This window comes from Lathamus discolor, chromosome 2, assembly GCF_037157495.1.
Source record: "Lathamus discolor isolate bLatDis1 chromosome 2, bLatDis1.hap1, whole genome shotgun sequence".
In the NCBI taxonomy this organism is placed as follows: Eukaryota; Metazoa; Chordata; class Aves; order Psittaciformes; family Psittacidae; genus Lathamus; species Lathamus discolor.
In genome coordinates this window covers 12,934,318-12,947,535 of record NC_088885.1, presented here as the reverse complement: position 1 = coordinate 12,947,535, position 13,218 = coordinate 12,934,318, and the positions used below count along the sequence as shown (strand labels likewise).

Genomic DNA, 13,218 nt, shown 5'->3' with positions numbered 1-13,218 from the left:
TGACTTTTGTCCAAACTCCTACAGATTGAAACAGAACTAAAGTTATGCAGGTTGACACTCCTATCAAAGGGCAGTATCACCACCACATGGGGTTTTATTTGATATTGATAGAGCGATAGTGTTGAAATATAAACAATTCCCACTGCTATTATTTTATTTCCATGGTTTCACAATACTGTAGTCAGGCAAGTTATACTGGTAGTCTCCAAATAGCTTGACTTTATACAAGTCATAGAATCGTGAGATGCCCATTATCACACACTGATAAACACATGCACATACCATTTAATTCAATCATACAGTAGAAAATGTCTCACCCGATTAATGAACAAGGACAATAAGTGACAAAATGATATTATTAGGATAATTTTTGCAGCCACTTTTTATTCCAAAAAGTTGTATTCTTGTAAACCTGACATTTCCAAAACAGTGCAAGTGAATTAGAATACAGGTGAACACGAGCTTCTAAATACAGGTGACATCGATAGGAGTGAGCACATTCTTCCAACCACAAGTTCACAAAAAGAAACATACAATTTTACAATACATAAGGAGTGACATTCTAAGAAAAAGGAATGACAATGGTGTGGGTACCCTACTGTGTATGCAAATCATGCTCCAAAAGCAATTACAGTCTTCATGCCAGTTTAATCAATACACACTACATGAACCAAATCCTACTTTCATTTATGTCCAACAAACCCTAGCAAGTGGATGAACTTGGGCAAAGGCAGAAATTAGTTCCACGACTCCCTTAACCCTTTAGTGAAAGCAATATTACATATTCCCACGCCACATGGATACGATGCTGGAAATTTGTGCAAGACTCCAAAATGTGCCCATAAACACAAGGCATTCAAGGAAGTCTATAGTAAGTATTGCCAAACACAGTCTTTGCACAACTGTTACCTGTGTGCCACTGACATCTGTGTAGGCTCCTTCCCATTCACGTATCAAGGCAGAGAGAGTTGTCCTCACTGGTATGCTAGGCATTGCAAAAGCCTTTGCCACTTTGAGATGAAAGTGGATTACAGGCTTGGGGTTCACATCAAGCACAATTTCTCTCTCAGCTAATCCAAATGATTTGTAAGGTGACTTCAATTCAGAGGCTGCTCAAGTGTTTGCTACAGTTTGCTGACTTCCTCATTGTAACCGAGCAAATTAAAAAACTAGGTTTGTTCAGAAAACCAGGTAGTATTTTTGTTAGCTACAATGGCCAAGTAGGATGAAAGCCTCAGAGTACACCAGCCATGCTGTTCTGTGGGTGAACTGATAAGAGATTCACAAGGGCAGATGCTTGGCTTTCAAATGAAATGGTCACAAAACATGCTGTGCAAAGTGGCAAGTGCTTTCTTTTCATCTCTTGAGAACTGAAATTCATCCCTGTGCTGTGGGCCACCAGAACTCTGAAATGGCTATGATCTTCTGGATGTCAAGATGAAATTAAATGGGGCTGCCACACCGCAGGCTCTTCAGTAAGTGAATTTTAATTTAACTTTCCCCCCTCCCTTTCTTCATAACCATATTTCTCTGAGATAGATTGTTTTCTTCCTACCCTAAAAGCAACTTCATGGGTACTCTACATAAGAAGACACCCTGCACATTGCTAGCTCCAGGGCTTAAACAAAAGATCTCTTGGATGTCAGGTGATGCATTTGAAAACATTACTGCCCCACTTTAGAGCTTCCACCTGCATAGCTTGGAGCCAGTGCAAAGCGAGCCTGCTGCCGAAAAAATTATATGAGAATTCAGCAAACCTTTCCATGAAGTTGTCCCAAGACAACTCATGACTTTGTCCTGAAATGGGTTAACTGAAGAGAATCGGTACAATGACTTTCTCCCAGCTTTGTGGCACAAGTGGTACAGCACAAAGGAACTAACTAGCAGCTGACAAAGGGGAACTCCCAGAGCTCTAGAAGCATTTCCAAAATAACCATGTCTCTAGATTTTGATACAATTCCATTTATTGCAATTTCTAAATTTGAAAATCCCATCAGCTCTATAGCACAGCTATTTTCTACACATGCTTGAACTATATTATGTTTCCGTAAGATTTTACGGTTCGAAGATGACTGCAGCCAACTGATATTAGAGTTTGGTGGTTTTTTGTTTGTGTTGTTCAGTTGCTTTTTAAGGAGTGGAAAGGTGCATCTACAGGATTTTAATACTAAGTACTGCTGTGTTTCGTTGTCAAATCTGACTATCCTAACTGGAACCAAGCAAGAGCCACAATGGAATTTGACACACACACAAAAATAATTATGAAGAGTATATATATAAAAACAAAAGCATCTGTGACAGCAGAACTACCGAGCATCTAACAGTGGCAATACTAAGAATTTATGGGTTATTTCAAGAATATGTCAGTAATCTGGCCAATAACTAGATTTTCACTGAGTGATGGCTTGTGCTGGATCAATAGCAGACAATTCAAGTCAGAGATCAAAAAAAGTCCAGTGCAGGCTCAATCAAATGGGATTTAATTTTTAATCATTTTAAACTTTAACCAAATAAGAAAAAGTTCTTTGTCTTGAGCCAAAAAAGAAACCCGCAAAAAAAAAAAAAAAACAAAACAAAACAAAACAAAAAACCACTTCAAAAATGCTTCCAACACAATATAAAATGCTAAATGGGTGTTTTTTTCCAGCTCTTTTCTTCATATTCTTTAAAAAGATGTTTCGAAGGAATAACTAATCTTGAGTTTTAAAATACTGTCATCAAACATTTTAAGCAGATCTGAAAGCAATGTTTGCTAAGGGAACTTCCTCCTTTTTTTGGATGGAGACTTTCCAATTTAGTTGAATTCACAAATCTGACTAGTTCCCTGAACTATATTTTCAGCAAATTTATTTCTTTATCATTTTGAGGGGGGTCAGTTTTAGAAAGGGCAGGTACTGAAATGTCTTACAGCTGAATAAATGGACTTCTGTTTTTCAGCAAATACTTTAAGAAATGTCTTACTCAATTCACAGTTGTGAACCAATCTCATGTTCAACTTCTATTTGTCTTAGGTATTTCTCAGCAACAGAAAAAAATAGATACGTTAGGTTGAAATACTAGCAAAACTAACTGATGCCAAATATCATACTGTGAAGAATTCAATAGCCTCGAATACAACAGTGCAGTCAAAGGCCATCAGCCTTTTGTTTTTGCACTCCGATGAAAAATCTGCAGTCCACTATATGTGGTTACAACAGCATTTCACCTCAGCAGGTTTCTTTTCAGATTCTGGCTTAAGCGATCATTTGTTATATGAAATATGCCAGATCACCAATGATTGTTTTAAGAAAGATAACTGAATAGACTAATAGCTTTGCTTGTCAAATGTTGAATCAATACACTTCATTCACTTAAAAACCATCTTCTGCCTAATGGGTGCAGGTAGTTAAGTTAATAAATATTGATTGATAACTATTGTAATAGCAGGCACTTAATGCCAGTGAAGGAAAAAGGTAAACAGCAATATGGATGTAGTTAATTTCTTTAAATTTAAAGCAATAATGAATTTGGCAAGGAAGAGCAACCATAAGACCTGTTCCCAAGCAGATTTGTTGCATGTTCTCTGTATTCAAGTTTCCAAATGTCCAGCAGTTCTTTTACCTTACTCTCATGGAAGGAGAAATCCTGCAACAATCATTGCTGCTTCTCCTTCACCTTCTACCACAGAGCTCGACCCTTCTTTCCCTTACATGGATTTTATACCAACATTTACCTCTTATTTACACAAGGTGCAAAGTACAAGTAGAATCTAAACCCAAGTCTTACAGAATTCCACTATTTCTATTTAGAAATCCACAAGCTTTTTGAAGCAACATGGTTGAAGCAATTGCAACTAGACTTGCTCTAATTCAGCAAATGATTTGCTAAGGAATTACCAGCAAAGAAAGTGGCAAACTGAAATCCAGTAACATCTGCACCTTGACTAAACCTCCTTCTTAATGCTTGAGGAAGGATGACATTCAGTACTTTGAACGCTCAAGCAGGGAATCTCAAAATCCAAACATTTTAACCCCTGTATCTACTTATGTCTCTTAAAATTATCACATAAACAAACTCATGACTCGTGTATAAAACCCACAAGGCAGGCAGGCACAATGCTCATAGCTTGTAGCAATAAATCACTTGCTCTGATAGCAACGGATCATAATCATTAACAGTAGCTTAAAAACTATCCTTCTTAACATTAATATTAATATGGCTCCATTATTGTTATTATTATTTTTTTAATTCCAAGGAATTTGTCAATGCCACAGTGGTTGGCCCAATTACATCCTTCTGGTATCTCAATTGTACAGTCCTAGATCATTATCAAAGTACTAAAGACTGCAAGAGAAAACTTCCCAAAGGAAAACATTCTGTGATGTTTTCTTCAGTGAGCCAAAGCAAGCTACAAGTCTTGCTACATGTCAATGAGGAAACATTTTCATCCTCTCCCATTCAGGCCAGTAAAGGACAGACTCAGATACAGAACATCACATCTGTGTAATACGTTAGGTTCTTCAGTTAATAAATCAAACACCAAATTCAACTCAAAAAAAAAAAAGAGATAGTGAAAAGACTTTGGCTTATTGCCATTAAATGGTCTACACACAACATTACCAAGCCTTGTGAATTAAGCATATGAGGATTTCAGCTACTTTTATCTGCAAATCTCTCTCTTCTCTCTTGCATTGAAGTTTAAAAGTACGATACGATTTGTATATACATATATGTATTTCCAAGGGTTTAGGCAGATATCAGTGCTTGAGTGAACTATATAGCTATTCAATAGAAACTATAAAACATTGATACAAATATAAAGACATAATCAATATAAAAAGCTTATATTTATAAAAAATATTTTCAGCTGACAGTCTTCCCCTGAGGGTATACCACATAGTTGGATTCATAAATATTGCTCTGCACTGCAGCTTGGTTACCGAAGTTCAAAGTTCAGCTCTTAAATGAAGTGTAAATCGCTCCAGTCACCTGACATGGCTGCAGTGGTTGCCTCAGGATTATGTTCCCTAGCTTGTTGGATTGATAAAGACACAGCATCAACGGGGTCTCCGAAAAATCTGGAGAAGATTCCTTCTTCCACATATGGAAGATACGAGAGCAGGACCTATAGGCTTGCAAGCACGTGTCACATGACTGGGCTTTAGTTTTCATGGGCAGTTCACTGATTTTTCTGGACCCAGTCCCAACTATCTTCATTCTCCTTCCTGCTCTTTTCGGCCTCAATAATTTCTTTGTACCTCCGGCGGAAGAAGCCCATCTGCAAATCAAGAAGAGATGACAGTGGTTAAGTAACAGCATCATTACATTGAAACTTACTTTGTCAGAAAACAGTGAGCAGGAGAAAGAACAGCACAGGTGTTAATATCTAATTTCTCCTATTGCTGATCTGGAATCAGAGCTCCTTGTTTACAAGATCAACCCAGGTCCCAAATCTTCCCAAGGACTCTGCTCCTTACAGGTTAAATACTCTGAGGGGAGAGTGCACTTACATGAAATATGTTTCTAAAATAAATGCACAGGAAGTGTTTCTAATAAACACAGACCAGAAGAGGCAGGTTAAAGACTAACGCAAAATTGGGATCTGAACCTAAAGCCAGCCTAGAGCTTGAGTCCTGTGTAAATGCAGTCCCATTGCTACCAACTGTGTAATCTGCAGCTCAGAAGGCAAAATACAAGCCTGATCCTACAAAATGCATGCATCAACTCCTCCACAAGCCTTCAAGATGCTGTGGGGCTGATAATCACTTTTGCATGTCTTTCTGTTTCTTAAAACCTTGTACTTAGTTATAGAAATGCAAGCAGTTTTCATTTCAGTTTGGATAAAATAATTCTCATATTGCTGTTTTCTTAAGTCTTCCAAGTAAACAAAAATGATTTTAATAACAGACTTTGGTAAGCATTCAAGAATAACTCCTCCAACTTAGCAGTGCACTATTGAGACCACTGAATCAATATTTTGTTCATCACAATTAAACATTTATGTAACTCCTACCACTCTAAACCTGTTTTCTTATTCCTGCTGGGTAAAGCATGATGCCTTATTCTTCCTTTATCAACCAGTTATTACTATCCTTTATTCCCAGATTGGCTATATGCAGGAATATTTTGTCACAACTAAGTTGGGCTTTTTAGTTTCAGTTCTTTAACAAGTTCAATTTTCTTCAAGTATATTTTAACTCACAGGGGCCTGAAAGGCAGCTTGTTCAACCTGCTGAGGGCGTTTTCCTAAATCCCAGGTCCTTGCCAGTGCTCCCAGCTACATCCTGCATTCACTCCATTGTGATACCACGCACAGACCATCCTCTCACCACCAAAGGATACAGAAGCTGCAACATGGTCTAACAAAACATGTTGGTTTGGATGACTGTGGACCACATCTCTGGGGCATGCTATTAATCTAGAGATAGGTGTACCCTCCTGAGTGCACAGATGTACATTACACACACACAACCACTTTATAAATAGACAATGCATAGACATACACAGAAATGACAACCATCTCAACTTTATAGAGGTCCCATGACCCTCTGGATGCCCTCAAATAGCTGGAACTAGACCTTAAAAGCCATTTGTTCACATTTCTGTGCACAGACTACGGACATTGTCTCTTTCCCATCTATCATAAGCAAAGCTTTATCTGATGCTTAATGCATGGATAATGGTGCTTCTGTTCTGAAAAACTACCTCACAAAAGGGACACTGTTGAATTTTGGAGAGCCACATCTCCCTTGCTTTCTAGCATTTCTGATCAATGTATGCAAGGATTCAGAAAGGAAGAATTAATGAAGAGTATCCCTATTCTTCAAACTTGCTCTGTAAGTCAGATCAAGTTCTTTCTTTAGTGGAAAAATATCTTTAGTAGTAATTTCCATACTTATACCTGGAAGCTATAGAAGTGCAAAGGATATATTTAGAGAAGATATCCTCAAGATAGCACCACCATAAAATCCCAGTGAAATTTCACCACTGATGCCAACATGATGCTCAATGGAGACTTCAAGCCAATAGCTAAAGTTTCCCATTATTTTCACAGTCAAAAATTAAGTTAAATTATATTATTGATAATAGGAAAAAAAAAAGTGTAAAAACCCATTATTCCTCCATTACTACTCCTCTGTTTTTCTACCCCAGTAGAATTAATCGAAGGTACTTATTTTAGTCTTTTAGTCACAGGAGTCTGCAGCTATTCTTACATATGTTCAGGCAGCAGATGTGTTGAAGAAGTGGGTGCCATTTTTATGTTATCGGTTTTTATAACAGACCTGCATGTTCTGCACATTAGAAAAAGAAAATTGCCACAGGACTTTGTTTCCCAAGATTAACAGGAGAAGTTCAATTTGTAGCTTTTAAAAACAGGTTTTAAACCCTTAAGGTCTCCATCCTTCATACAACCACATCCTTGGTACAATAAAATCCTCTCTTGAAGTTATAATCAAAATTATAGAAAGGCTTTTTAATTTCCTCGAGGGCCAAACAAATGAGAGCAAACTCCTTCCAACTGTTATTTTAATAAAAATTGTCTGTTTGTGAACATCTGCTTCAGGAATTCTTTTTAGAAGTTGGTTATGATAGTTTTAGTATCTTACTATTTTGTTACTGAATACAGAATGCTTTTGTATAACTTTCTAGTAGGGCAGAAAAGTGAGCTGAAGACTATAATAAATATTAATGAAATGTGAAATCCTACATCTAGAAGCAGTTCCACTACGAAGCTATATATGCTTACATGCTGTAAGTGATGTGGATAAGCTATAATTATGTAGAGGACTTAATCTGAGTGCAAGCAAAAAGAGAAACTGGACTTTAAGGATATTTAGATTTCTTTTTTTACATTTTTTAAAGTAGTGGTCAGGGATTAGATATATTTCCTACCCCTTAAAGGCAAGAATATGCTTAGTATGGGGTACCATTCCTTACTGTTCACACCATATATATCTGCTTAACATGGTAGAGTCCCTATCATCACCAGAAAGGTTTGGTTTTTTCTTGTAATGGCCACAAAGAAATCACAACAGTTGTTGTCTCACAAGGGAGAACACAACCCACATAACCATCTCCTTAGAATAAACTGATTTCATTAACAATGACAGCGATATTAACCCATATGGTAAGAGATGCTAAGTGCCTGTGGCAACCTGGAGAGAACAACTGAATTTAACATGCAGCAAGGAGATACATGGGTAGTAAGGTGCAAGGCACTTGGACCAAAGCAGGAGAACTGATGAAACATGGGGCTGAGTATACGCTGTCCCTTTTGTCACTGGGGCCCAAGTGACACCAGAAAATGTCTTTGTGGCTAATGCCAAGCCCTTAAGGAACTTCAGAAAGCCCAGTAAGGACAGCACTACAGGGAATCAGTGTTGGATTTCAAGCAGGGAGAGAAGAGATCAGCTTTAACAGGAGTATTGCAGTGATATCATTTGTGGAATGGGTGTTTACAGTAGGCCAATGGTCTCCAACCTATGTTTCGTGGGCAATGAGTCTCTAATATTACTCAAATGTTTTCCATATATACAGAGATACATGTGTGTACACATACTGTACAGAGGAAGAGCAACAGGAGAACATACTTACAGGAAGCAAGGAGAGAGTACCTTGGGAAGCTGAATAGTTAGAATGGAAGAAGAGGCATCATCCACCAAAGACAATGGAGGAAATGAGAAAAGCAAACTACAGTCAGCATTTCAGAGTTGGGTGAAAATTATTTGGGAAGTCTGAGGAGGCTTTCTTGAGTTAAGGGCCTTTTGGATCGGTGTGGTTAAAAGAAAGGTCTCAGGAGCAGAACACTGCTCAGCATGCACCATGCTTTACTCTTAACTCTGGCACACCTTACCAGAGGGGAGCTGCTATGCCAAAGGCACCATATCCTACTTTGTTTCTTCTGTAGGTACAGAGGAAACAAAGAGAAGAAAGAGGGCCATTGAAGACTTTGAGAATATAGGGAAAGTCCCAAAATCCTGGGGCTATCAGTGTCACTCACAATGAATTCACGACCTATGCCAGGGAAGAGAGAGAGTGCCTGAACTGCCTGTGAATCTACACATTGTCATGTTTCACATCTGCCATGATAAACTGCAAAGATTATCTTGTTTTTAACCAAATACTGAAAAAAAAAATAGACAGAATTAAACACAATGGAAAGAAAAAGTTGGCCTGGTCTTTACTAGAAATGGTAAAAAATAATCAGTCCTTTCTGGTAAGTATTATTGCTGCTATAAATAGATGGTTTAGATGCACAACCTGAAACCATCCGTAGGTTTTACACACATTCTTTAATTTAGTTATTCTAGCCCGTGCACCCTTTTCTAGCATACCCTTACTGCCATCTACAGCATAGGCTGAGCAGAAAGCATGTTCCTACCAAAACTGAACAATAAAGCAACAGAAAATCTGTGTTACTCGTAGGCTGGGGAATTACACCTGTTATTGAGAAGTTACTTCTTGCCATGCGACAGCACTGTCAAGTCTTCAGTCCTGAGTACTTAAAGTATCTTTCACTCTTTAGCTGTCATGCCAGATTTAAATCACTTAAAAATCACAGATAAGTCATAACTAGACAACACTCGCATAAAACTGCATTCTTCAAGCACTCACACAAATGGAAAACTTCAGTCAAAGTGATTTCAAAGTGTTGAATTAGCATCACAAAACCTATTGTCTTTTTTTTTCTGCTGCTATTTTCTACACATCCAAACACCGATCACTGAATTACTGGACTTGCTATTTTCCTAAACTCCCAAAGCACAAACATTTGTCCAACATTTCCTGCAGTACCATCCCGTGTCTCTCTCTCTCTGGGGTGCCAATTAGAAGTATGTTTGAAGAGTGATGATATTACAATCTGCACTTGGGAAAAAAACAAAGCTGATCAGAGGGCAAGCAATATCACTGCCCTTGTTATATTCACTGTTGGGCAAACATCTAAAGCATTTTTATCATACCCATTGTGGCTTATTTTCCCCATCAAATAAAAAGAGAAACAGTTTGAAACACAAACTGTAGAAGAATAGTTATTTTATAGTTTTTTTTTTTCTTTTTGAAGTCTTTTTCCCATTAACTTCATCTATTAAGAGGCAAGAAAAAAATGCTAAGTTGTACACCATTCTAAAACAATCATTATGTCAATTTACAGTAGTGTTTCGAGACTATAACTGAGCTAGGAATAGAGGTTTGTGAATGACAGTGTTAAAACAGAATCAAAAAAATATATCAGAGACTTTTGCCATGTTTTGCACAATTTTTTGATAAAGCTGCTCTAGGGTATACTGAGGTACTAAGCTGCACACAGAAAGTATTGATTTTGATCAGTAAGGCTCTGCTGACAAATATCTGAGGTTACTGACCACAGTAGAAACCAACAAATAAAGACAGCAAAGGAAGTATAGATATATGTGTAACTAAGAAATACAATGGAATTTAAGAAACCCTGCAGATATCTTCCATTGAAGCTAGGCTTTGTCAGGATACTTTGGATTCTGTGCCTTAATCATAAGTTGTCTTTCCTCTATTATACAGTTTTTCATCTACTGTACGCACCATTCAGCCACACTGGATGAACAGCCTGGACTTACATCATTAATCTTTTAGTGCCACATCTCTTTAATCTAGGCAGAGGTCCCACACCATTCACCTCACAGCCCTTCAGAAAGAATTAACTTACTCTCCTCCTCACATTTTGGGGGGCATGCCCCTGGGCTCTCCTCCCTTCTTCTAAACAGTACCACAGTTAGAAAAATGCAGCTAATCATGGGCCAGGAACCTCACCCCAAGGTAAAGGCCACCAGTTGGCACAGCAGCAACACCCCAATCTCTGCAAAGCAGCACTGCTGAGATTGGAAGCGTGGAGCGTTCCCCATGCAGAGATTGATCACTGGTTATTATGTGCATCTCACTTCACTACTGCCAAGAAGGCGGAAAAAAATACTTTGCACTTGGGTTCACGTGGCCTTGGATAATTCTGGCAAGTCACCAGCTCCAAGAGGATGCCCCGTTTCCTTCCTCCCAATTAAAGGACTGTTGCCACAGTACAGAGGGGTCATGAACAGATCTTGTGTATCAGCTTTTCCATAGAGGACTGGCAAACTGCCACCGCCTGGGCCCCCCTGTGAGGAAAAGGCATGTTTGGAAAGCAGCCATGTGGCCTGCCTATAGTTAATGAGAAACTGTATATTTAGGAGCACGAATGATAGCATGGCTAAGGTAAGCTCATGAGGATTCAAGTGGCCTGGCTTTGATTATCCAGTCTTCCATTGACTTTTTGAGAGGCAAATCTTTCAACCTTCCTGTAATGTAGGTCCTCATTTGCTCAATGAAACATGTCAAAAAAATAAATACATATGCTTCAACAATTACCATTCCACAAGTGGCTGAGGTGTGTGTATATGTATACACATACAAGATACGCTTTGCATATATACACAGTGCTACATATACTTATGCAGTGGGGAAACAGAGGCAAAGAGAAGTTCAGTAGCTTGCTCAAAGATAAGTTCTCCTCTACAAACATTTTGTTTAGCTGCTATGGAAGAATTTGACACCTATTATCTGTATCTGATCCCAATGAACTGTAATAGACAGACATTGCCATGGCAGGAAAAACTAGCACTGCAGACAAAATTGCACTTAACTTTTAAGTTACTTTCATATAGCCTGGTTAACTGACGTAAGATATTACTAATGGTACCTAGTGTGAAGACGTTTAGTCCTCCATAGATTTTTAGCAGGAAATTTATTTTACACGCTGTAGTAGTAAAACAAGCATAGTTTTTTAAAACACACATTTTATTAGGCAGTTACTTTGTAATATTGAAGTAATAAGAAAAGTTCAGGGTTTGGGGTTTTTTTTGCTAAGAACTGTCAGTCAGTTCATAACCTTAGCTCAAGAAGTTATTAAACGAATTACTAATTTAACCAAATGCTTTATGTCTAACTTTAAGGCCAAACTTTCAAGAAACAGAGAAACAGTTGCTGAGGCTAGGTACTTCAAAGTAGATGCACGATTCAGATTGGCAGCATGCATGGAAAAGATGCATTCAGGTGTGCAAAAGAGGTAAATGCACATAGAGATGGACACCTGTACAGCCAATCTAATTTAGTACTTAGGGGTTTTTAATATAACATGCCTTGCTGTTGTCACTGATGCTAGAGCATCATCCCACTCTAAACATGAAGCCCAGTCATCAATAATTTGTTCCTTTAACCACTTCTCGTGCAACTTTTTGCTCAGTAGTTGTTCAGTTGGCTTCAATAGACCTACTGACTAATGCAGTGAATAAAGCTGGTAGATTGGGTATTTACCCTTGGAACATCTTTACCGTAGAATACAGAAGTAAGATCTAATTTGCCTCAGACAAGACCCATTCACCTAGCTTTTGATTCATTTATGCATAGATAATATATTTTGTTAAGGACTTAGTACCTACAGTACTTTGGAAATTAAGATAATTCCAATGACTGGACTTCTAAAGATATTTCAGAGCTGAGTTCTGGTAACTTGAGTTTACTGAAAGCATGAATTTCTTGCAGGATGGTAACTACGTGCAGTAACTTGCATGACAGATGTTAATAATATACTTATAAGTGTAATCAAAATGCAAATTAGCCAACATTAAATCTTATAAACACTTGCAAACAGTTTAAAGTTTTTTTCCTATTGCAAAATTTTACTAAGTAGTTTATCTTTTAAAAAAGCCATAGAATGAACACAGTCATCATCCAAAGTTCATCTGTGCTTATCAGTCTCAAAAATGAGAAAGAACACAATGTCTATTCAGAGATGTCTGGACAGCTTACTATATACTGATTTCTTAAATCTCAGCAAGGAATAGGGCAGTAACTATCATTCCTGTAGGTGCAATTAATTTAAGACATATCTCAATCCATATTTTCCATTTCCTCTCCAAAGGAAAAAAGAAAAAAAAGTACTGAAATATTTCTGGCTTTGTTTGAAAACCAGAGACTAAACATTGAAGTCTATTTCTGGAATCAATAAAAAGTAGCTTTACACTCATATTTTGATGTACCTGACCTGCCAAAAATATTTGAATGAAACTTTTACTGTGTTCATAATTATCAGAATAAGCTGCTTTCATGGGTTTAGCTGAACCAGGAGGAAATGTCTATGGCTGGTGTAAGTTGTAATACAGCATGTCCCACTGCGACACTAAGCCTAAAGAGAGAATTCAGACTATGGAAGTCACATTGTCTGTGTATTGGCAT

General features: G+C 37.8%; 1 protein-coding gene across 1 annotated transcript in view; it reads right to left on the bottom strand.

The window, feature by feature from the left end:
* Nucleotides 1-364: 364 nt before the first annotated feature.
* Nucleotides 365-13,218, bottom strand: part of ITGA9 (integrin subunit alpha 9) — a 219,634-nt gene continuing 206,780 nt past the window's right edge. The window contains exon 28 of the mRNA XM_065665773.1: nt 365-5,257. Within this exon, the coding sequence (XP_065521845.1) occupies nt 5,159-5,257 (99 nt within the window). The 3' untranslated portion in view covers nt 365-5,158. The remainder of the gene's footprint in view (nt 5,258-13,218) is intronic.